We start from the raw sequence: 25769 nt of genomic DNA, 5'->3' as shown, positions 1-25769 counted from the left end.
CATTCCTCCTCAAGTCACACCTGGATGAGGTGCTATGGCCCTATCAGGGTTCACTATTTGAACTCTGCAGAAAACATACCCCTTATTTTGAAATATATCCCTAAACACAACTTTAATCAAAAGCCTATGTTAACTTCCTCACTAAACAACAATATTCCCATTTAACAGTAATCATAATCCATGAAGGAAAAGGGAGTTTAATGGTACCCGTTTCTCCTCAGGAGGCAGCTTACTCCATTCATTGCCCAGCATCCTGGTGATCTCTGGGAAAGGGACTTCAGGCCTCTTCGCTCGAAGCTGCTCCCTACGCTCATTCATGAACCGCACATACCCTGTGAGGGGGGATTTGGGGGCATTGGTGTCCCTAAGGGGTTTCTTCCTCTTTCTCCCTTTGGCCCAGCCTCCTCGTTTAGTTCTTTGCTGCTGCAAAATGAAAATGGAAGAAAATTCAGACTGAAGGAAAAGAACCTCCAAAAGGAATAAATATTCATGTCTCAAACATTTTCATCAGGAGTATGTTGCTGCAATACATCCTCTCCATGGATGTAAATATCTCATCTTTCTTTAGAGCAACCCTGACTTTGCTGCTCTAAGCAAAGCCAAAGAAGTCTCACTGTGAAAAGCTCTAAATTGTTTGCAGTATCTCCTGGTCCACAGGGACAATAAAACAACATTTGCATCAACTTCTTATTGTAAAACCAGCAGGATTAATAACCCATGAAATTATCATCCCAGCTAATGTAACTGCAAACACTGGGTTTGTCAATTGGTTGGTTGGGTGTTTTTTTTTTTTGGAATTATTCTCCTATTCCCTTCCCCAGTCACTTCCCTCTCTCATGTTTGCAGAGATTCTGTGTAGCAGTTAACAACTGTTAACCAGTTATTTTGCCCCTTCCACAACTTTTACCTTCATGCATTATGTGCCAAAAGTGTGGGTGAAAAGACAGTATGCAGGCTTTTCTGTTCTAACCCATTTTGTATGCTTTCTTTCCCACTGATCACCTCCAATAGGGAGATCAACAAACTCCAAAGGAGGGAACATCATAAAATTTGCCTGTAGCATACTGTGAGCTCACAGGAATAACATAATTACCACTCATCCTCTTGGCTTCATACTGCTACTACAGCAATCTCTGGACAACGCTATTTTCTTATGCTGTGTACATACAAGTATTTTAGTACTTCTAATCGCTCCCCAGATCAGCATGTTCCTGCCATCATGTTAGTTTTAATTTCCTTTCTGGAATTTTACTCATTCCTTAATTAAACAAGGACCTTGCAGCTGAAGACAAACAACAAGGAGGAATATCAAATGCATCCATCAAAAAAAAACACCAAAACCACTTTCTTATCAAACTTTATCTCTTTCATGATTTAGTCCAGAAAAAAATTTTCAGTGCAGGATTGTGTACAAGGCATAGTCTAAAGTAGTAAGCACAATGCTTTCAAAGACATCATTTACTCCCAGAAGAGTGTAACGGTTTCACTCCTGATTCACAAGAGATAAAGTAGGTTGTGACAGTTGAGCATTCAAGTCTTCAGAAAAAGCCTGAGTGCAGCACGAGTCTGTGGAGCTGCTGGCTAAGCTAGAGACACGTGTGCTGTTCTCTGTACATTGACTGCCAGCTTTCTGTGTGGCTGGCTCTGTGCCGTTGTGCAGCACAGGAGAAAACTAGAGAGAATCACAAGATGAAAATGGTAAATGGATGTAAGTTTGTGATCCCATCCAAAACCATCTGAGTAGGTAAGACAAACTGCAGTGACAGAACTCCATGGTTTTGCTTCAATGAGAAGTCACTATTATGTCATCTCACCTCCTCCTCAGGCTTCTGCTCAGTGTTTTCAGCAGTATTAGAGGACTCATTTTGCAGCTGCTGAACCTGTGACAAATCCTCCACCAAATCTGGGTTATTCACAGACTGTGAAGTTCCACCAGTGAATGAACTCTCAGAATGAGCTAGTCTGGAAAAGCACATAACAGCAAAAGAAAATACAAAAATTAAGCATCACATTGCTAAATCACTTCCTCCTTAATCTAAAATATGCAAAAAATGTTGCAAATATATTCAGTTCTTACACTAGCAAGAAAAAAACACCCTATCTGAAAGAGTCATTTTTGAAGAACTGGCTGTTCCATCCAAGCAACTGCTTTAACTACCATAGTTACTGTGGACTTTGAAAAAGACAGTTTGATTTTTAAAGTGTTATTTTGTCTCAGAAATCAGAAAGCATGAATCTATGCTTCTTGAAGAATACCATAAGGAATTTAAAATGAATGATTCCACCTTCTACCAATATACACCTCTCTGGATGCATTTAATATATATATTTCTCCACAAATACACTTAGAGGATTGCAGTTGTGTATGATTTTGGATTGAACATCATTCAACATTATCTCATGCTGATACATGTGGGTATTTAAAGCACAAACACAACTGGCTCCCAAAAGGCTCCTGAGTGGCCACTATTTGATTCTGCTGCAAGAGCTGTATCCATCAACCTTACTCCAGGAAAGGCCAAGTTGTCTGGAAGCAAAAAAACCCCAAAAGGCAAGCATGCAGGAATAGTTCTGAAGACGAGATGAGCATATATAGGCAGAGATGAGCACACATTTTGGGGCAACAACCCCAAAGTCATTCTCAATGTTTTATTCATTAGGTAAACTCATATGAGATTCTGGGACTCTCATTCTAATCCCTTCTTAGGCCAGGCTAAAGGTTACTTGGCCTTGCCCAGTTGCATCTATTACTAGAACAGAAGCATTTGCTTCTAGCTGCTTACATGCACGCCAAAGTTTAAATATTCAAAATAATCATTCCTGTTATGTACAATGCATCTACAGAAAATGGAGATATAGTAACAGAATTGTTGGTTGAATGCCTACAAGAAAATTTGTCTTCAACAGAGAGACAGCACTTTTTCATTAATCACTATAATCAGCAATTGTGGCATAATAACTGGTAAAGACACAAGCACTGGAGAGAGCCATGCCTGACTTTCAGGTATCAGATTGAGTTCCTACTACTAACAAGTAGGGAGGGAGAAAGGGAACAAAATGGATGTACTCCTGTAAGTTAACTTCTGGTAGTGGCAAACAGAAAATGGAACAATACTGCCTCTCAGAATCACTGTTACGGTTTGAAGAACATTTTGGGAAGCAGGGAAGCTTTCTAAACTACACACAGAGGAAAAGCTTCAATGTTGTGTAGCCATTTGCAGCAAAAGCTGATGAAACCTCATTCAACACCTTAATACCTCCTAAACACAAACCTAACTTAAACATGCATCTCTCATTTGGCACCAGCAAGTCTAAAGTCCCAGATATGTAAATCTGAATTTAGCTCCCCTTGAAGTAAACGTGTCTATATTCATTTTACAGGGCTTTACCTGCCTGCAAAGTCTGAATGTTACTGCTTGGTGCTTTACAGAACAGAAAAGAAACATCAAGAATCAAAACACAGCAAGAATCCCATGAATTCCTAAAAGACAGCTCCTTTTGTCATTGTGAGTTTTAAAGAGGCCATTGTCCCAGTCTGTAAAAGCAGAGTCAGTCTGACAGAAATAAAACATCACTTCCTCAGTGATATTCAGAGATCAGTGATGAATACTGTATCTTTAACAGAAATAATCTATCTAGCAGGGATCACTGTAGCCAACAGATTTACCCTCCCCTCTCTGCCCCCATGACACTGCCTAAACCTGTCTTAAAGACTGAAACTCTAGGGAAGCAAAATTTAAAAGATAAGATGTTAAAGGAAAGTTTGTGATCCTTTCCATCAGTTCAGAAGAGGCCTGGTTTCTCCTAAACAAAGTGCTGTGCTGTTCTGTCAAGGCCAAGGGAGTGTTGTTGGATTTCTTCTTGCTGGGTTTATTTGTTTAGTTGAGGTTTTTCACTTACTTAGAATGCCCTCCTCCCACTGAAACAGTTTCCCTAGCAAATCTGGAGATAGGATCTCTAAGCTGAAGGTTAAAAAGTAGTAGTTGCTTACCCAGTTACAGTAATTTCACTACCTTCCTTAGACCCATCTTCATCTGTAAAAAGAGGAGGAAGGTTGGAGCCAGCCACCAAGTTCTCCATACCTCTGCTAAAAAAAAAAACATAAGTTAATTATAAGTTTATTATCTCACTGTTTCCCTTCAGCAGCACTTGAGTTTAAACATCACAACTTATCACTGGCCATAAACTAATTGACCTGTCAGAGCTGGTTGGCCTCAGGACGGATCCTACAGGCAGCTATGCTTGAGGTCAGAGAAGAAAGACTATAAATGATGCTTCTTAAGAGTTCCCTTCTTAACTGAGCCAGTCTCACAGTGCTGCTGGAAATCACACTGTAACACTGTGGTTTAGCCCTTGAGAGAGATTTTCATTCATCATAGCCAGCACAGAGGTACACAGATCCCCTTTTCCAAAACAAGCTCCTGTTCATCCCCTACTGCACACCCTCACCAGGAGGTTTCTGTGTTGACCCCAACAGAAAACTGAAACTAAGCCCCCCCCTTCAAGTTTCAAATGAAGACAGTATTTGAGAATTCCTTATCCACATTTTCACAATAGATCTATGCACGTAGTTGAGCGTTACTGCTAAGTAAGAGAACACAGCACTGTTATCTAGACCGCTTTAAGCTTCGACTCCCATACAACAGTTCCAGAAGCAAGCAGTTTAAGGCACAATGTATTTCTCATTCAATACAAACTGGTCCCAAGTGAGAATTAGTTTCTTTTGTATCCTTGTAGATAAGAAATCCAAAGAATAAATTTATTCATCCCCTTTCTTACTAAAATACAGACCTGTTGTATTATAGGAAAAAGAAAAAATCTCCCAAAAGCCCTAACAAATTCACTCTGTGATTATGAGTGACAGTTTCAGCCCATTTTAAAAGGCCATACCAGTTAACTTTATGTTCCTTCCGTTTAGAAGCCACCTTTGATGAGCTAGCAGATATTCAACTGAAGTATTGCTACCCCTTTCAGCTACTATACTTGGCCTTTCAGCTTAGGGGCAAGTTCTGATGCGAGTTAATGATCCTGTGCTGCATTCTCCTGGATGGGTACACTTCCACTCAGCACTGAAATCAAAGCGACCAGAGACACAAACTCCTGCTCCATGTTTTTAACATTGTAAGTGTTTTCCCACACCCCACCCCAGCTCTACAGGTCAAGGCTTTCCACAGACAAAAGTAATGATGCTGGTTTTTGCATCTAATATCACTTGCAGATCCCTGATATGGTGAAAAGCTTGTACCAACAAACCAGCAGGCCACCCAAACAGGTGAGCACCATACTCCTACTCAAAGGACTCAGGATGTGAGAGACATTGATTCTACAGCTATATTTGGTTAAAATTAGTCAGGAGTCAAAAGGCTGGTCTCAGGAACCAACAGCATAATCACACATCTGATGTTCTGTTTGGAGATTGTGAGCTCTGCGCTATTCATGCTTCCCTTTGAAAGCATAAGAATATCTACTCTCTGTAGCAACTGCTCTATACCTTCATAAGCTACTACCGATGTTAGTTGATAAATGAATCTCTGCTAAGTTTCCAATTTTTTCAGTTTAGCAAATGTCCAGTTATTGCTCATGGTAGATCAGTCGAAGGTCACCATGAAACAGGCATTGCATCAATCTAATTTCCACCACAAAGTTCATTAAGTTTCCAAAGACAACTACTTTTCTTACACACAGAAGTGTAAGAAGATGACAAGGATCTCTCACTTTTCAGATGACATTCACCCTTTTCTCTTCTGCTTTTCCAACTGTTGAGATCCTCAGATCATCCTTCAGAACCCCATCACAGATTCCTTACCTAGAAAATAATTAAGCAGACTTCTAAGTAGAGCAGACATTGACCTCCAGCAAAAAAACTCCCACCTTTTACTTGTGTAGACAAAAGACCCAACCAGGAACAAAGAAATCAAATTCATGCTCTATCATTATAAACCATGAACTGAACATAGTTTTGAGGCCTCAACCTCAACAGAGAGTGGTCAAGCTGGAGATAGCCCAAGAGCTGCCAAGATAGTCAGGGGCCTAGAGCACCTGATGTGAGTAGGGATGTTGAGGACACCAGGCTAGCTCAGTCTCGCAGAGGAGGATAAGGGCAAATCCAATCTATACACCTAAAGCTACACGACGGAAGCAGCAGAGAGAACAGAACCAAACTCTCAGTAGATATATTGTCTTCTCACATTCTGAGTGGACACCAGGAGGGCACCACAACACTTGGTGAGGCCTATCCTTGCAGATTTTAAATGCTCAGTTACACAAAGCTGTAACTGACCTAAACCAGTGCTGGCAACAGTCCTACTTTGAGTGGGAGGCTGGACTAAGATGACCTCCAGATGTGCCTTCCAAAGCAACATCTGCAGTGCTCTGAAGCGGAACTCTACATTATGCTTTTAAATACCAGCATCTCTGACATAAAAAGCAAAAACCTCAAATAATACAGTGCTTTTACGAAAAAACGGTGAGATATTCTGGTGGGGCATATAGCATTTTAATTTTTGATGAAGGAAGCAAAACCAGTACTTCTTCACACATAGAAAAGAACCTACACCAAGGCTGGGGCTTTAATGTATTAGAGGAAAGCCTGAAAATACAACTGATTTGAAGAACAAGCTCTTCACTGATGCCCAGAAACTGTTTAAGCACCACTACGAAGTATACAACACAAATTGCTTCATGTAGTTGCCACGGAAGAGAGTAATGAAGTTTTGCTGCATGTTACACAATCTTTCATCTTTGTCAGAAGTCTTAAATTAGTATCTTCAAAAAAAGGAAGTTTAAGAAATGAGACTAAAACCTTGCAAATCTATTTATACAAATGTATATGCACACACATATATATATGAAAAGTTTTATGCATGTCTGAAAAAATAAAACGGCTTTCTTGGTTGTCCATGCACCTCCAGCAGGGGGTCAAGGACCCCTTCCCAGCCTCACCATGTCAGTCTACTGACACTGCACACAAACACATACCCTCTGCATCTGAACATGCAAGTGCTTCTGTCCCTCATGTCCACTGTGACCTTCCCAGCAGGCCCTGCTGTGCCTCTTCACATCTGGACCTAGTCAGCAACAGCAGTGCCTAAGCTTGCTTTCAAGGCTGTGGGGATGCAGCTGGACATCAACCTTAACAACATATAAACAGAATGCAAACACAGGAAGCCAGGAGAACACACACTTTGTTCTTTCATTTGATTTTTTAAATTTAACCCATATGCTTTGGGTATTAACTCCTTCAGTTGATACTGAGTTGATATTTCCTAAAGAAAACTTAACATCAGTGAAGTTACAATGGCTTCTAATCTATTCCAGAAAGAAAAAAAAGACAGTTGTCCAAAAGCTCACTGAGAATGGACAGGAACCTACACAAGCCTTCCACTCACATTCCTCAAGAATAGCTGTGCTCCAAAGCCACTACCCACTAGTTCCAACCCCACTGCAGAGCTACATGTTCATTCCAGGGATGTAACAAAATGGGCAAAGCAAAAACTTGAGGAAAAGAACAGTAATGGGGAGGGAAAGGAAAGGGTGTTTCTCAAACCTGAACCTTAACAGAATTCACAGGACTTGAGAGTCGGCATCTACATTTGTTCCACATTGTGCATATATTTATGCACACAGTTTTGCAGCTCTGTCAATTTAAACTCTGGCCAAAGCACCTACTAAGATACGTTTGGCTAAATTCAAGGCACAAGAAACAATGTATGCTGAGGTTTTTTAATGGCTAACATACATCCTATTTTCATTTTTAAACTGTGTACCCAAATGCAAAGATAAAACTGAAATTGATGTTCAACTCTAAATCTTTACAAGCACTACAATTCAGTGCTAGTAAGCATCACCTCTGAAACTAGAGCAGCTCTGAGTTCACTGTACTGCTATACTACCAGTTGTACCGGCTCAAGGAGGCAACCAGCTAAGCAGGAATGCAGAAAGACTGATTTCTCATTAACAGCAGCACTTGATAAAGCATTTGAAAACCTCTGATTTATTTTGGGACAGACAAGCTCCGGAAGATCCTGCATGCACTCAATTCTGTTTCCTTTACAACTTTTGCAGGGTGGAGCAAGACTATAGCCAAACCAGAACTGTAATGCGCAACCTTACCACCACTTGGAGTTTCCATGGAGATTCTACTTCCATTTTAAGCACTCTACTGCTCAATCAGAAACCCCGTTCCCTGAAGGCCAGCACCAGACACTACCTCCCAACTCCACTATGGGTGAGCCAATCCTGTCAGCAATACATGTTTCTGACTTTACCTTAGCTCTGAACACTCCAGGCTCTCCTGTGCAATGATTTTACTCCCAAGTGCAAACTCCACCCCAACTTGGGATGTTTTTAATTTGTATTTACTACAGCCAGCGCAACACTGGTCAGCTGTGGAACAGCAGCAACAACCTGGCCTACAGAGGCTGGAGGAGTTTCCAGATGTCTGTTTTGGGATGCACTACCAACCAATATTTAAAAAGGACAAACACCAACGAAAAGGGCAAGTACAAGGATCAAGGTGCAAGCTTGAGCTCCAGAAACAATGCAGTTATGTGTGCAAAAATCCAGCAGGAGGCAACGAAAAACTCCAGTGAAGAACAAGTTTCCTACCATTCCATGCTCTCAATGTTTAAACATTGATAGGATCTCCAAAGATCCATTAGTCATGTGTACTAATATTAAACCTCTTTAGGAGCCTAGAGAAGATCCTACATTACCATAAGCCATCAAAAATCTGGCTTAATTTATCTTTTCTTTCCCTCCCTTCCCTCCTCTCAGGGAAAACAAGGGTTATGTGAAACAGAAATCCTACAATGGTATTCTGGAACTTCCAGTTTAAGTTTTCAAGCTGGGCACTTCAGCTGCACACAATAAGAGACCATACCTAATACAGAGTGTGCCAACATAGTTTGCCAAAATGACAGAAGAACTTACACAGCATAAAGACCTAAGTGCTACTACATGCATCAATTCACAGGGAAGAATCAAGCAATAGGGAATCAAATACCTTTCAAAACCAGAAGTATAATTTAAACAAGCTTTCTTAATTTCTTCTTACATTAAATTTTGTAGGCCATGCCATATAACTGTAACATTCTAGTAAGAAAGCTGAAGTAGCTGAGTTATATATTGGGTAGACTGAAAGCTCCATATGATCTGATTGCTAGTCACATCTGTACAGTAGAAAGGAAAAGTTAAAAAGGAGTTGTAAAATCAGGGTGAGGACAAACCCATGACAGGGGCTAGACAGAATGACTGACTCTGCCATAACTTCATTAACAGGACTGCATTGTTAATGACACTATTATAGGGCAGCAGAACCAGACACATGGGTGATGCACAATTTAAAGCCTAAGTTTATTTAAAAGCCTTTTATGCATGCAATAAAAATGATGAAATTTGTCACAGTTTATTCAGAGAGTCAGATCATTTTACGCAAACAGCAGAGATGCCATTTAAAACGCGCAATCCAACTACTGTATCTAGCACACCACCTCAGTGTAGCTCATCTGCATCCCAATTCTTCAATGGAGATGCCTAGAGACAGTAGAATATGGTAATGGCCAGACTGTTTCAACAGTGCAAGCTACAAGTAGCTGTTCTTCTCCAACACTGTGCCATGCTGTCTCACAGATCACCCCAGATGAAGAAACAGCCACAAAACAGAACTTGCTTTACTTGTGTAAAGTCAGCCTCAGAGCAGCCTTCAGTATCTGAAGTGGGCCTACAGGGATGCTACAGAGGGACTCTTCATCAGGGACTGCAGCAATAGGACAAGGGGTGATGGGTTCAAACTGAAACGGGAAGTTCAGGTTAGACGTAAGGCAGAAGTTCTTTATTGTGAGGGTGCTGAGGCACTGGCACAGGGTGCCCAGAGAAGCTGTGGCTGCCCCATCCCTGGCAGTGTTCAAGGCCAGGTTGGACGGAGTCTTGGGTGACATGGTCTAGTGTGAGGCATCCCTGCCCACAGCAAGGGGGTTAGAACTGAATGATCTTAAGGTCCTTTCCAACCCAAACCAGTCTGTGATTCACAACATATCTGAAATGAGGCTGGACTCTACAACCTCTGCAATAGGCAAACTTACTTCTTACTCACCCCAAAGCCACGCAGAGTCTTAAGATGGCCCTGAACACTGGTAAAGAAGGGTGAAAAGAGTCCTTCGCAATGCTGCCTTTCCAATGGCTACACCACACCAGATGGTCTTAAGGAGAAAAAAAAAAAAAAAAAAGAAGAGAGAGAAAACCCCTCCAAGAATTACTAAAATATTTACCCATCCAATTAAAAGCTAAGGTTATAAATACATATTTATTCCAGTTAAGCATATTTAAGTATGAAGTCGGCATCAGAAATCCAATTTACAGCCTGACTATAAAACACCACAGGACTTTCAGTTACTCCACTGCCAGCTCTACTTCTAGAAACATTCCTACTGAATGAAGGATTTTTCTCCCATATTTCCTAGTCCTGAAGTGTCTGACCCTTTTTTGCCAGAACAAACAGATCCCAACTTTACCATTAAGAGCATAACAGATTAAACTAAATCATGTGCTACGTCACAGAAGAGCCCCAGTGCTCCTTATCTAAGCATCAGAGTCCAAGCACTTCATAATATAAGTAATTTCAATGCAGATGATTTATTGAGAGAAAATCCTGCATGTAGCCAGACTATCAGAATGAAAACTGAAGCAAGAACATCTCCAATTAAAACCACAATGCTTCTGGAGCTGTCAGAGTTCAGATTCTCTCGACAGCAAGACATTTTCTTCCACCAAGCTGCAGCAGAAGCACATTATCCAACATCCCTGACTGCAAAAGTCGGATTTGACTTTTTCCCTACAGGCAACTCATTAGACAAAGGTCTTTGTGTGACTTTAGGAAAATTGCAAGCCAAACCTAATGGGATGAAGGCTCTTCTGTCAGACCAGAAGGATATACCAGAGAACAGCCAGTGTTTTTATTTTTACTTCTTGCCAGTAAAAGCAAAGCAGCACTAGAGACCAAAATGAAGACTTGCAGGGAAAAAAGATTCCCGAGTCCTGCTGCATTTCCAAGCAGCTGAAAGAAGGAAGAGTTGTAAAGGTTAGTTTTATGCTAAGTTCATTTGGATCTTTGTGCTAAGAAACCTGTTCATATTCAAACCTTAGGAACAACCTCCAAACATCTGCAAAAATGTATTTTTGAAGTGTTGAATCCTACATTCTACTCATATTTTTATAAATGCATTAGGATGGGGCATATATGAGATCTCGTATATATAAAATCCTCCTCTTTTCTGGAATTTAAGCCCTTACTCAGGAAAGTTATCTACTCAACTCTACAGACAAAAGAAAGAACAGCTCCACGCTGAATTCCCTTTCCTTCACACATGAAAGACATTTTGCATCAACAATAAACAAGGTTTTTAGATGGCCCAAGGCAAAAGAAAATCGCCACAATGAGATGACTGTACAATTAGTTGTGCTGTCCACCCCCAGACAGCTAAAATCACTAACTGTGGTGCAGGTACCCAGAGCAGAGGCTTTGTTTTCCAACCCTTCATTATAGCTATTAGGCATCTACGGATTAGGACAGTTCTTTTTATTCTGAATTAACTTTCTTAAGGATAGTATCAGTTGCCATTGAAATAATTTCATTAACATTCACAACTCTGCAAAATTAATTCAATCCTTGTGTTATAGATGAGATGAGAAAATATAAACCATTCAGAGCACAAAAAATCAGTATCAAAATAAACCTTGAGATTTCTTTTAATGAATCACTCTACCTAATGTAATTGCAGTATGTGACTAGCAGGGGTGGCACTGGCTTTTGTCATTTACGTGTGAAACCTCTGCATTTCCAGTTACTATGGGCACTGAGTCTACTTCTTCACCTGCTCTGTCATTTGGAAATCCCCCTAGGATCTGAGGACCTCATATTTCATAGAACAACGTTTTCCAACAGCTACTTTTATATCAACAAGGCAAAAGGGATACCCCATAAAAACCCCACAACCACCAGCTATGGAACAGATACAAACCACGCCTGGAGCACAGACACATCTCTGAAACCACAGTGCTTTTAAATCATTCAAGACTTCCCCAGATCCTGTCAGCTTCCCCATTAGCAAGTAAACAGCTCCTTTCCTTCAAAATTCAAGTTTGGTTCCTCTGATCATTTATGTCAGGAAGATTCAATCATTTCACTGCTTGCAGAAGGCAAACACACAAGTGCCACGAGCAAAGCAGTTTATTAAGAAATGAAAATGAACAGGCTGAAATTTTTTATGGTGTTTGCCCAGCTTTAACATTTATGAGCATCACAGAACTGAAACAACAAGCAGTAGCAATTAATGCTTCACAACTATTTTAATTCCCAAGCAAGTGTTCTGAAGTAGAGAGAACTGAGTGTCGCAGAATCCCCACTGTGACTGGCCAGTGAAGTGAAAAGTTACGCATCTCCGAATAAAACAGCTGAAGAGAGGGTACTGCTGCTGAGATTAAGATGTTACTTTAAATCTCTTGCAGCACTTTTAAATCTCTTGCAGCACTTTTGCTCTCTTTCAACACCTCACCACAAAAGCAGGGCAGCAAGCATATACTCCTAACTCAGTTGTGGGAGATGAAGCCCTAGCTGCTGCCACAGAGGAATACAGATTGGAATTTCTCATACACACCCACCAAAACAAGTCATTACTGACCATTTCACAGAATATGGGGTTGAATATTTTGGATGTGAGAATATACTGAAGGAGGAATTGAGTGTATACTTAAAAGAATGACTCTCTCCACAGGCTTCATGACCCAACACGAAAGCATCTACTCTGACCTCAAGAGCCACAAAGACAGCACAGAACGGGATATTTTAAAGACACTGATATGGGTATGGGGACAAAGGTTAGAGGAAATGAAGTGTGGGAAGAATCAGCGATTCTCACACAGAACAGGCAATGAATCCTGCCTACTTTCTGAAAGGACCCATCTTTAGAGGAAAACATGACATGCAAGCTTCCATTTATTTCTGCTGCTTTTCTTGCTGTTGATTTGCACTATTCCAACATAAAATAAATGAGTATGAGGTATTAAAATCTGCCATTTAGAAGAAATCTCAAGTTTTAGATAGCCTCAGTTGTGTAAAACAACAGGTAAATAAGCATTCACTCTGATCTTTCTTTCCCTTTAAAAGACTAACAGAACTGACACTATCAAATTATTTGTAAGAGCAAGAATAGTGAAGATCTGGATTGGATTATCTGGTTTTAATATGTTCTTAAAGCTCTCTGGTAATAGGCTAGCAAGTATCACAAACCAAAGTCTGGATGTGTATTGCATGAAGTGCACCAAAATGACAGCAGGATCCTGGCAAAGCATCTTCTCTCTTGAAGCAGCAGAGAGCTCCTTTCACTAGTGCCAATACCCAAAGCATGAATTAAAAAAATAAAATCCTAGGAAAATTTTAGATGAAAGAAACTATATGCTCTCAGTAGGCAAACCCCCTTACCACCAAAAGGGAAAGCACACATTTTAAAGTCATACAAGAACCCAGATACTTCCATGGCTCCAGAAAATAACTGAGTGATATAAACAGCAGAAAGTAGACGAGTTAAAGCTTTACCTATCCTTACCTTAATCCATCAAAGGCACCAGGAAGTGATGCTATTTAGCATCATGAATGTAAATCAAAGTAAAACAGAAACAATGGCATAAGCCTACTGGGGTAGTCCAACTGCTCTCCAGTTGTAAGCCATTCCTGGCAGAGCACATTCCTGGACCACCTGTAGCATACATAATGGAACACACTTCATTTTGCAGCTGGAGTAGGATTTGAAAGGCAAGAAGCCATGCCAGCAGCATGCCTACGCAGCCTAGGCTGAGTGCTCAAAGCAACAGGTAAGTATTTGCAATAGTTTATCTGATTCCCAAGCCACTTCCAGTAGCCCAAATTGCTGTGAGGACAGTGGCTCACCTCACTGCCTTCCTTACTGATGCTGCAATCTCTTCTTTGTGCCTATCCTGTCATGTCATAGGGAAGAAGTCAAAAGAAGCCAGGGGAAAATAGTGCCTAAGAGCAGAGCATCAGTGCCTAGAGCTTAGAGCCAAACAGCAAACAAAACCTGGTAAAAGTGTGGCTAAGGCCTACAATTATCTGCTCTTCCAACTTCCCTCTTCCAGAGCCACTCCTCAACTGCTAGAAAAAAGGAACTGCAAATTGGAAGCCTGCATAAGCTCTGCAAAATTAAGTTGATCTGCATACACAATGAATTCGGTCCTAAAAAAGAATGTAGATCTTTTCAACCAAGTTGAAGACTGAACATTCATGAAGATGGAGGTCTTGCACATAACAGTCTCAAGCACTTTTGAAAGTAATCCTAATTCATGTTATAAATGTTCTGAAAGGTATTTGGCATTCAGCTTTGAGTATTTACCGTATTTAGCAAACGGCAAAGATTTATACTGCTTTTACATTCCCTTTTACTGATTTCATTTCTATATATATTTGTTAAGTAAATAAGGTTCCTCTGAGCTAAAGCATAAACATTATCCCAGCACCCCTATATATGGGTAAAGATGCATAGCTGGTTTAAAGAAGGCCCTACAGGAAATCTGAGAGCTAAGAATACAACCTAACAACAGAACCAGTCTTAAAAGGGTTAAGCTTGGTAGCTATTTAATTTTTAACATCTCAACTAACCTTTAGGCATTGCTTAGTTTCAGACATCCAGAAGTCATAAGAATCTGACCTGAATACACATTACACAATTCTTACTGCAAAGAGAAATAAGAACTCAAGTCTCTGTGATCCTTGACGAAAGGTCAGTAACACTGGTTTACAGAGCACTGAAGAGTGGGAAAATGGAAAACTATTTGTATTTTCAGAAGGACTACAACATAGATTTCACCTCGCTATAACCTCATCATCCAAAGTTCATTGCCTTGATCAGAAACAGACAGCAAACTGGCAGAAAACAAGAGTTTGGGCAATGATCTGCCTTTTTTGATTTGTTGATCCTAAACATTCTACAACACAAGTGCCAACACAGTGCTGCGTATCTGGAAAACTTATTTTCCTTGGTTACTTTTGCAGCCTGTTAGAATTACCTGAGTATCCATTACCACACTTAATCCTAACAGTTAGATCAGGGGCTTTTCAGTGACACAACTGTCTTTTTGGCTCCTCTGGAAAGGCACCCATCTGTATTTTGCTCTTTCCCACATGTCCCAGAACAAAGGCAAAAAAGCAGGATACTGCTTTTGAAACATTATATTTTTAAAAGCAGAAAGTATTCAGCTTTTATGAAAACTTTAGCATTCACATTTGAGCTTCGAGACTTCCTCAAATAAAACGAGGTGCTATAGTAATGGAAGCTTGGCTTTCCTGGTCTTTAACAGTCTCCTGAAACAGCCAATTCCCACCCTAGAACTGTTTCTTGACCTCTAGAAAGGGTCATCTATGTATAACTGTAGACAAAATAAGCCCCTGGCATTCCAAAGCTCCCTGGTAAGCTCACTAAAAAGAATCCAGCAGGTTCAGTTTGTTTTCCATGATAAAACATCCACTCCAGAAGAAACCCTTCAGTAAATCTTTAAGTAACCCTTACCTGGCTGCCATAAGCAGCGCATACTGATTCTTCAGCAATGAGCATATTGCTGAAGGATATATATGATGAGAGGGCTGGTCACCTCTCCTACTTCTTCCTTAGATGTAACAGCAATGAGTAAATCTCCAAGAGCTGGCTGCAATGTGTAAATGAAGAGCTCTGAGAGGCCCAGAGGACTACTGCACCACACACATCTCCCATCCACAGTGTAGTAAGCCTAGGCCTTGGAGTTCAGCATGTGAAAGACAAGTAAAAGGAGCAGCCTATTATTTGAAACTACACCAACTCATTAAGCTGAGTAGGAAAGACTGTTCAAAATTTCAGCATGTAAAAAACCTGTATTCTTCTTGACAATTGAAGCATGTGTCATCTGCAGCAGAAACATTCATCCACTGCACACTGAAACTTTCTTCTACTCAAGTATCCATGTCTTAGTTTCCATTAACTTGTATTTCTACTTAAAATGCCCTTCCCAGTAACATTTCCTAGTATCACCTGATAATCACACATTTTATATGTAAGTATCTTCTAACCATTTAAAAAACCCTGCAGATTCTAACTAGCTTTGCTGACTGAGATCCACAGAAGCATTAAGTGCTTGGCTGGGTGGATCTCAGTCAGAAAGCCAGTTAGACATAGGGAAGGCATTATGTCTAGTCACCACATTTATTTTGTTGCCTATTACTGCCCAGCTGAGAAGGAAGTAAAAGGAATCCATGTGAGAAAAGTCCATAGTTTCTGCTATACTGAATTAAATCCACTTCCATAAACCAAGAAATACATCTCTTGTATCAGTCACATTTAATGACTCAAACACTGCTTTAGACTAGAAAGGACTGCTGGAGATTATCTGGTCCCAACACCTACTCAAAACCAGAATGAAGGTCATCTTTATGGCAGCCACTAGCAATGTATTCTAGCTAAAAAGCTTCTGGTCAAAACAGAAGTAAACCAGCAAATGCCTTCACTGCTTTTTTGTTAGGAAGGCTACCAACAGCTGAAGAAATAAGCACTGTTCATTCCCAGGACAGAGACAGCAGTGAACAGAAGACAGAACATTAAAGCAGTTGAAAAAAAATCCTTACAAAGGCCCCAGCAATAGAGGAGTATCAGACAACACCTCTCCTACTCCCTGAAGCTGGAAGGGCACCCCCAGAACAGAGATGGGAAGTTTTCATTTCATTCAGCTATTAATGAGGAGGGGAGGAGGGAAAACAGTAATTAAAAATAAATTAATTGAGAGCAACCTTAGCAAGGGACCCAGGATCTTCTCTCCAACTTTTGAAGGTAAAGCTAGACTTTCAGTATTATACTGCCCATACACAGATTCCCTACCCCTTTGTGTAAAGCTCAGATTTACTCTCAACTCTAAGCACAACAAGCAGTATTTACTCCATTCAAACCATTTAAACAAATTGTAAGCACCAATGGCAAGTTGTCATTTCAGAGGGGCTCACTACACAGAACCCAACTTTCAGTGATTTCAAAGTAGGTTTAATTCAGTAGCAGCTTCAAGTAGGTTTTATTCTTTTCTTCAAATGGAAAGCTTAGCTCTGGGCTCCTGCATTTGCCACTCCACTACGTTCAGTCTATTTTGTCCTTTGAGTGGAGGACACAACAAACTGCATACCTTTCATAAGACTACAGGGGTAAGCAACTAAGGGACCAAGAATATACCGTAACACCAAGCCCTTCACTGCATACAAGCAAATGGCAAGCTCTCATTTCTAGCCTCACAGAGGATATGCTTACTACCTGCATGACAACAGGGAGTTAAATCTGAAAAAAGCGAGCCTCCACTTTACCAAAAATGGAAGAGACCATCTGTGCCAGTCTGAGATGAAAGCTCCCAAGCACACATGCCATTAGTAGCATGCAACAACCTCCCCAGGCCCTACCCAAATAACCACATATTTCTTCCTTAATACAACTACAACAGATGAGACTTGACTGCTGCCACAAACGAGGCTGGGAGGTACCATCTTTGAAGGCAGGTCTTTGAGCTTCTCCAAGGCAGTTACAAACCATGGTTTGTTACTGCAGTATTTAACACAACACACTTGCAACCCCTCCTTTGTGTTCAATATCCCAAAGCAATTGATTTATAAACTGTTTCAATGATTTGTCATTCCTTACCTCTTCCTTCAAATAAACAGCCATTCTAGTTCCTTATCCACCTTTGCTGATATACTGTCTAGCTTCTTTGGGGCGTTTACTTTCTATTTCATTTACCTTTCAAGCACTAAGTTATTTATCAGGAGAAGGTCACAGCAAATGCTTGTTTCTCTGATCTGCACAAACTCCCAACTGGTCAAATCTCTGTATTTTTAATTACAATGATATACATACACATCTGCAGTAGTAAGATTTTACCAAGTGAGTTCAGAACCAGAAACACTTATAAGCCTCAAAAGTGAAGGTACTGTAAACTGACAATTCATTTGAGTATAATTTACCTGCATATGACAGGCTACTGTACCTTTTTCATGATAACTTTGAGTTAATATATTACTGCAAGGTTGCATTATCACAGTACTGCCATATCACTTGCCTGGAGTCTTCTATATGTCAGTCACTGATCCACTGGAAGTGAAAAAAAAGCCCAACCATGCAACAGAGCTATAGACCAATGAGTTCCTACATTTATATAGCATTATGTAAATGTCTCTATAAAAAGGCAATTATAGACACTTATCCGAGAAGCCTTACTGATCTCAGAGCTGAGAATAAAGAACTGTGCATCAGTAAAGTAAAAACATTTTCTAAACATAATTCCCAGAAGCCTATGCTATAAAGACAGAGATAATAGCTGAAGTTTTGTTTTTTTTCCAACGCCTTTCCTATGCATTGGAAATCTCCTGTCTTCCCACTCTTCCTCACTATAAATATTTAAACCCTTTGTGCACGCTTACTTGCATATCAATACTTACAATACTTTTATTTTCCACACAACAGCAACACAAGAACATAATCTTTAGGAATGTGATGGAAAGTTTCTTGTAATCTGTTATTTTCTGCCTGCTTTGCAAACCCTTCTGATAAGTGTCTTCTCTGCAATTCCCTTGAGAAATACTTTGTTGAAATGGCACTGGAATAGAATGTATGTTTTTACAATTGGCAATAAAATTATGCAAGTAATGTACCTAAAAAAACCCCAAACATTTAAAGCCTTTTCCTATGGAGAAAAAACAAGGAAGCCATCTATAACAGAGTTCACATTTTTTCATGCTTGTAATAATTTTTAAGGCTAAAACAGTATTAGCAGAAAAGGTTTCTCAAGTAAGGAAAATACTTTTGATACTGGGATGATGTTCAGAACACCATTCAGAACAGTTCATGTGAAGTCTTGCAGTCTAAATTTAACATGCAGTTATTAATTCTGTATCTTTTTATACCCACATGGAAATAGATGACCAGTCAAAACAAATCTTATGGCAACACAAAGATCGTTTTCATTAGCCTAGTATGAAAATGTGCAAGATTTTTGCACTTTCAAGGAAGTTTTCTAGGCTAGAACTAAAAAAAAAAGCTTATTTCCTGTCTGTAAAGCTGCAGCATATCCACATGGATAGGCTAGAGGGGATGACTGTGATCACCCAGACTGACCCATTTGAATTGGCCCTTACCCTCCGTTAAAAAAAGAAACCCATGGAGGAATGCATATCTACATAACCATTACCCAGTCTTGTTTTAAAGACTGACAATAAAAGAAGCACCACTGCATCAGCTGTCCCACATAGCAGTTACACAGTAAATCTGTACAACTTTCTACTCTAGCAGTCACTTGGATCCTACCATGCTTTTGCAAGCTAGCACTATAAGCTAAGAACTTATATCAATAAATTCTGATTAAGTTATTTGATAAATGTATCCTTTCAAGAAGTTAAACAAATGCAGCCCTGCATTCATTTTCAGGACTAAAAATATACTAGCTTAAACGTGAACAAATCTGAAGTCTGGTTTGCTTGAGTCTTTAAAAACAAGAAGCTAAACCAGGTTAGTAGACCACAACTACTGAAAAAGTAGCTGTCATGTTCTCTCTTCCTAAGTAACCAAGAAGCCTTAACTTGACGCCATTTTGTTCAAAGACATGGAGAGCAGTCACTAGTGACTTTAAATTAACATTTAAGAACCCAAGGATCAAACTAACATGTTTCAGATGTTTTTTTCTGTCTTTTTCCTATACTCAGAGTTTTAAAACAAAATCATTCATGCATCCATTTTGATTGTTTGCTGTTACTAAACAGTCTACAGAATGCTGATAATGTCACAAAATGATTTATATGCTACTGTCAACTGATGGAGAAGAATGGGAAACTGGCAAAATACCCATGGCACGAGTTAACCATTAGATTAATACAATTTTCAGACCTCTTTTTCAAGCCCTGCGTATTTTGCTATAACCAAAGGATAGGTTATAGAGTAGTAGCTTGCTGCCAAAGAGAAGGGAAGGTCTTTCTTCTCCTTTCTCACTTGGTTATGGCAATCTCCACATCTTACTGGACTTTCCACAAAGCTGCTCTAACCCCCTACCTCCTCCCTTTGGGGAATGGCAGGCAAGAGGGGAAGCTGGGTATCTTCCACCAGCTCAGATATAGTTGAAAAGACTCCGAGGGCTCAAATAAATACCAGAGCTTATTAAAGAAAGAATGTGTGCGGAAACTCCCACTCCCATGTGTGGTAAAGGGTCATGTTAAGCTATGAGCCACCCATAATCACCAAAGATATCTTTCTGGACTCAATTCTGTTAGTAGTCAGTTTTAATGTTCACATGACATCAGGGAAGCATTCAGAAAGGTCATCTGCCTACATGAAGATAAGCCAAGTGCTAGAAGGTGCAGACAATAGCTCTCCACTAAGACAACAGTTTTATGGCATCCTATGCCTATTTAACTACTAACTAGTCATACAGCATCATCTTCAGCCTTGCACCTCTTTTCACTGGTCAACTCATGCTTATTAGCATGCTAAAGAAATAGAACAGCTTTTCCTTCATTTAGCAAACTAGTTTATGCCAGATTGAAAGTAAAATGGCTCAGGAAAGGATCCAATGACATTACAGCTGGCAGAAGAAAAAGGGATGCAAGAAGCAAGGAGTTTGTGACTTACGTTTCTATAACCCTATAACCAGAGATTCAGCTCTCACTCAAATTCTAGTGGTGCCAGAAAAGAAGAATATGTGAAGCTATTCCAGTAACTGAGGGCCCCAAAATAGCCATAAGTAGGAGGAAATGTAACTACCAGATAAAATTAGGATTATCTCATAAAATGACTTGACATTTTCAGGGTTTTTTTCTTTCCAATCTAAAGCCAAACATCCATTTTCTGGATGACAGCTGAAAGTCTTTCCCATAAGTCTGGAAACAGAACTTGAATTCCACAAATTCTGATTCATTTCTTCTAACAAAGGATACTTATCACACATGTGTCTTTGATGAACTGCAGCAAATATACACTGAACTCAGCAGAAGAGCAGTCTATTCTGTCATGTTTTCACATATTGAAACAGTGGGGATTTAGTCAAATATTGATTATCTCAATTTCATTTCATCAGTAACATGAGTCATGTGCAATACCAGCTAAAATATACTGCAGGAAATGTACCCCAAGCCAGAAATCTGCTCCAAAGGACTTCAGTATGGTTACCTATGATGGCAACTGCCTCAAGTTTTTCCAGACTGAAAAAAACCCTGCTCTGCCATGTTTTTTACAGAGCTACACTGCTAACCAGGCACACAGGAACACTATCATCTTCCTGTGGCTGCTATTCAATTTTGCATTGGCAAAGTTTAAATTCCAAAAGAACCAAGGAATCTTCTAATGCTATACTGCCTCCATTGAGTTTTCAAAATTCCTCCCAGTTTATCACCGCTTTAGTACTCTGGTTTGCATCACAATCATCCATCTCCTCTCTTAAAGCTCTCCTTCCTAGAGACAGTCACAGACATTCAGATGGAAGTAGCAAGAACTAAGACCTGCTCATTGAAAAATACAACCTGGAGGAGAAACAAGAGCACTCCAATATACTTATTGTAGTTCAGGACTTTTAGAAATACAGTAGATTTGTTCATTTGATCTAGAAAACCTACAGAATTTGTGATGACTGAGGCATTCCAACAAGGTGCTTGTGTATCTGAAGATACGGCAGCTTTAAATGGAATATCTTTCTTCAATAAGTCTTAATTTTTTTTATCCTTTATGGATCAGAAAATGTCTTTGTCAACATGCTGGATAAGTGAAAATGAAAACAAGGAAGATTATGCTTATTCTCAAACTGTGGAGAACTGGAACACAAGAGAAGTACTGCACCAAAGAAAAAGGCTTGGAACGCCAGGAAAAGAAAAAAAACAAAACAAACCCAAAACCCCAAACAAAACCTAAAATGGACACCAAGCTTTCTCCTCTTACCTCTGTGTGCCATTTACCCTGTATTGGGAACACTTCCCAACAACTCCCAGTCTTCTTCACAGAAATGTGATGCTAGCAAGCTCCAGATTTAAAAGTGTGAAAGCAGATCTACAGTTTACTGTTTTCAGTACTTTGCTTGGTGTTGGTCCGTTTTCTCTGTTGTATAGTCTCATACTGTTATAAGAACTTGTTTGCCACAGCTCTCCACTGCTTTTCCAACTATGGAGACTCACACTTTCCATATATTGTCAAACACAGCATATTTTGAACGCTAGCATAGGAGACTAACTCTATTATATCAGAAATTCAACCTCTGGTCAACATATAATTACGTTCCCAGAGTTATAAGCCTCAGAGTATTATTCGGCCCATTCTTACACAAATGACAGTCACCTCTCCCCAGAAAAGTTCATTTGTATTACCGATGTTTTGTCCATTACTAGTTTTAAGCAAACAGAACTCCAGAGCTCAATAACAGCACACCACCTTATGTCCAAGGCTTCGAAACAAGCAGCCAAGGGAAATCCAAGAGAAACAAATTGTTTCTTGCTTGAGTAACAAATACAGAAAAATCACACCCTCCATTAATTCCTGTCATAACACTTACCTGAATTACAAGGAAGTACAGAACAGACATAAGAAGTCAGACCTATTTAATCACCATTCAGTTCAGACAGTCCAAGAACCCATCCAACCACAGTGAAGGATTATGTACCTCTTTAGGTCTCACCATAACAATTAAGTATTTCTTAGTCCTCCATTAAACTTTTCTAAGAAAAACCCCAAATTACCCTCATTCCCTGCACTTGCTGGGATATCTAAGCAACAGGATAAAGAAAAGGAACAGAACTGGCCTTTCAGCAACTGTTTCTTGTACCAGTATGGATCCAGAGCAGCAGCTACAGTTGAGTACCCCCTTGATTTTGTTCATAATTTTTATGGTTTATGCACATCAGTTTTATGTTACAGTTAAACCATGGGCCTTACCACTTTCCCATCTTACTATTCCCAGCAGCCACACTCGCCTCTCATGCACACACTCATGTTCATGCCAACTGCTCTGTTTGCAACTTCTCAAAGCCCTTAAATTAATTTACCAGCAAAGTTTTCATCTCATCAGCTCTTTGGAACAGTTTGCCAACAACATGCATGAGTGCTAGCATCAGAAGGCAACAACAGTGAACGCTCACTAGCTCGCACGCCTTGAGAATTACACCCTCAAGTAGAAAGCACAAATCATATATACCACTACTTAAAGTCCTAGCAAGTTCTATAGATGACAGGTTATTTTGAAGGGCGATTAAGAGCTTTGAGAGTTTTTTGGCTGCAAACAATCCCTCAAATACCACTGCATAATTAAAGTTATGAATTTCTCTTTTCATATGTGAACACAACAATAAAACAAAAGTCAACTTTCCCCCAGTAATTCATTAAATTGCCAAAAAATCCTCTGTACTCTGCACTAGTTAGTGGAAGGAAATAAAATGGAAAAAGCAATCAGAATAAATTCTATCAGTCCAAAGTCTCCTGAATGCAATTAATAAATGACATTTCCACTCTCTTCATTCTCACATGGACTTCACACATTTTTATTATCAGTAACACAACTTCATGCCACTCAGTCTTTGGACTAAATCAACTCTTCACATTTTCAGGCTACTGCAATTTTTTGACCTACAAGCAAGGGTGTCAGTTGCTCACCACTTTACTTATCCCAGCCATAATGCCCAAAAGACACACCCCAAGGTCGCAGACTCCCTTTGACCTGAAGAAATGGTACAAACAATCCAACCCACAATAAATCTTATACCTCTCAAATTCTTATGTTATTCACTGTGTGTCATGTAAGATGTACGGTCCAACAGACTGAAATCAGACAGCCAAAGTCAGCTACTGTCCTAGTCCCCTGCAAAAGAAAGCAGGATCATTCGTTCCTAGGATCAAAATTGTTAACGAGGCTCTTTGAAGACTGCTTCACACAGCCTCCATCTAACATTAAAAACATCGAGTCAGTCATGTTCCTAATGTCATTTCTGAAAGACAAGTTTTCTTCAAAGTACATCAGTATTTGTAAGAGTAGGGTCAAGGAACAAGGAAGATCTCCTAATAAATTCAGAACTTGGAGGCATTCAGTTATTCCACCATTACTGGTTTTGTTCCCCTGTAACAAAGAATAAAGATTCCTCCCAGCTGAACAGTCATTCAAAACTAACTCTAGCTGCAATTCACCTAAAGCTGTCCTTATCAAACTGTTTAGTCCTTCAGGAATAGAATGTCAGTCCCTAATAGAGAGGTATGAACAATGTAAGTTATTCCTTTAATGACAATTAACCCTCTTTGGGATTAACTTGCATATAAAAAGCTTTAACAGACACATCCCAACAATCCCATTATGGAAGAGATTATTGCAAGGCTATACTCTGTTTTAAATTGCTTAATATCTGTCCTATCCCGCTCGGACTAACACTGGCAGTGCATGTATAAACTCAGATTCAGTAGTTCTGCCCCCAAAAATCAAAGATCAGCATTAAACTACACACAGAAAAAACTAATGGCTGCCATTTGGGCAAACAGCCCCGCAACTGATGCCACTGGAGCAGGAACAAGCCAGTTCTGTAGTCAGACAGCAACACAACATTGAAGATCTTGCCAATGGAGGCTGACCTACATTACTAACCAAAGTTTAAGTTACCAGTTGCACTGTATATTTCAAACAGACATCAACCGGCCTCACCCGCTCTTCATGAACAAATCCACTGGGGAAATAATAGTGGTTTCTGAGAACAAACTGTTCTTAGTAAATTCATACCTAGTGAACACTTTAAAGTGTTTTTATTCGCCACTCTTCACATCTTCAAAAGAACTGAAGTTTAACAGTTCCCATGAATGCAAGAAATACCCCTCTTTTATTACCAAGGGGGATCATGGAAGTAAAAAAATATAAGCTTAAAGGAATGCAGAAAACAACCCAGTTTTGGGAGCTCTCCAAAACTAAACAAATTATAGATAGAAAGGGTACATAAACAACTAGCAAAAAAAGACCACCTTTCTTCATTCACCTTACTGTCCTCATGATAGTTCCCTTGAGTTGTCCTTCTCTCTCACAGATGATTATCAGACGAGTATCCTGACTGTTATAGGTGCAGCCTCTTCACCTGTGCTCTTACATCCAACAGGCTCTCACAATACATACCACAATACTGAAAGAAATCAGCACAGCTCTGTGCACACTTCAGTAACAGTGAGTGGGAGTAAAGTTTTTCAATCACAGCCTGGAGAGGGCAGGAGGTACAACAAGAGTTCAGAAACCTGTATCAGCCTGTTGTAGTGAAACACGCTCGATTAGCCTGCAACCTTTGTCCCAGTCAGTGGTAAGCTGGAGGCAAAAATTCAGCCAAGAACTGGCCCTAAAATAAATACTATTTAATCAAAGAGAAGCACTTAGTATGGAAGGCTGAGCTTCCTTTGGCAGGTCAAAAGTATCCCTTGCTAACTAGGCACACCTTGATACTAAGTGACCTTGTATTTAAACACACTGTGAATAGATGCACTAACAAAGAAAACTTACAAAGTTAACGTGAATGCAGTAGTTTACAATTTTCTCAGTTCCGGTGCTCTGACACTAAGAACTTTGTGATGCAGGTACAAAGCAAAAACACAGCTCACAGGCACTTTCATTCAGAGGCAGCATGAGGGAAATCAGCACGTCTCCGCACACCCGCTGGTCATCAGGCACGGAAAGCCTGGACTTCTCTAGGGAAATGTCCTGCAAGACCAGAAGATGGA

At 39.9% G+C, this 25769-nt stretch overlaps 2 protein-coding genes across 3 annotated transcripts in view; both read right to left on the bottom strand.

The window, feature by feature from the left end:
* Positions 1-25769, bottom strand: part of PSTPIP1 (proline-serine-threonine phosphatase interacting protein 1) — a 469822-nt gene that overhangs the window by 222044 nt on the left and 222009 nt on the right. The window lies entirely within an intron of this gene.
* HMG20A (high mobility group 20A) overlaps positions 1-25769 on the bottom strand; it is a 40488-nt gene that overhangs the window by 12354 nt on the left and 2365 nt on the right. For both annotated transcript variants that reach the window (XM_061447270.1, XM_061447271.1), the window contains exons 2-4: positions 3992-4084; positions 1815-1962; positions 208-423 (exon numbers count right to left, since the gene is read on the bottom strand). In XM_061447270.1, the coding sequence (XP_061303254.1) occupies positions 208-423; positions 1815-1962; positions 3992-4080 (453 nt within the window). In that variant the 5' untranslated portion in view covers positions 4081-4084. The remainder of the gene's footprint in view (positions 1-207; positions 424-1814; positions 1963-3991; positions 4085-25769) is intronic.

This window comes from Pezoporus flaviventris, unplaced genomic scaffold (genome assembly GCF_033815535.1).
Source record: "Pezoporus flaviventris isolate CSIRO_AGI_PZ_B2104156 unplaced genomic scaffold, CSIRO_AGI_Pfla_v1 ptg000006l, whole genome shotgun sequence".
Taxonomy (NCBI): Eukaryota; Metazoa; Chordata; class Aves; order Psittaciformes; family Psittacidae; genus Pezoporus; species Pezoporus flaviventris.
The sequence above is the reverse complement of the archived record's forward strand: the minus strand, read 5'-3'. Positions and strand labels throughout refer to the sequence as shown.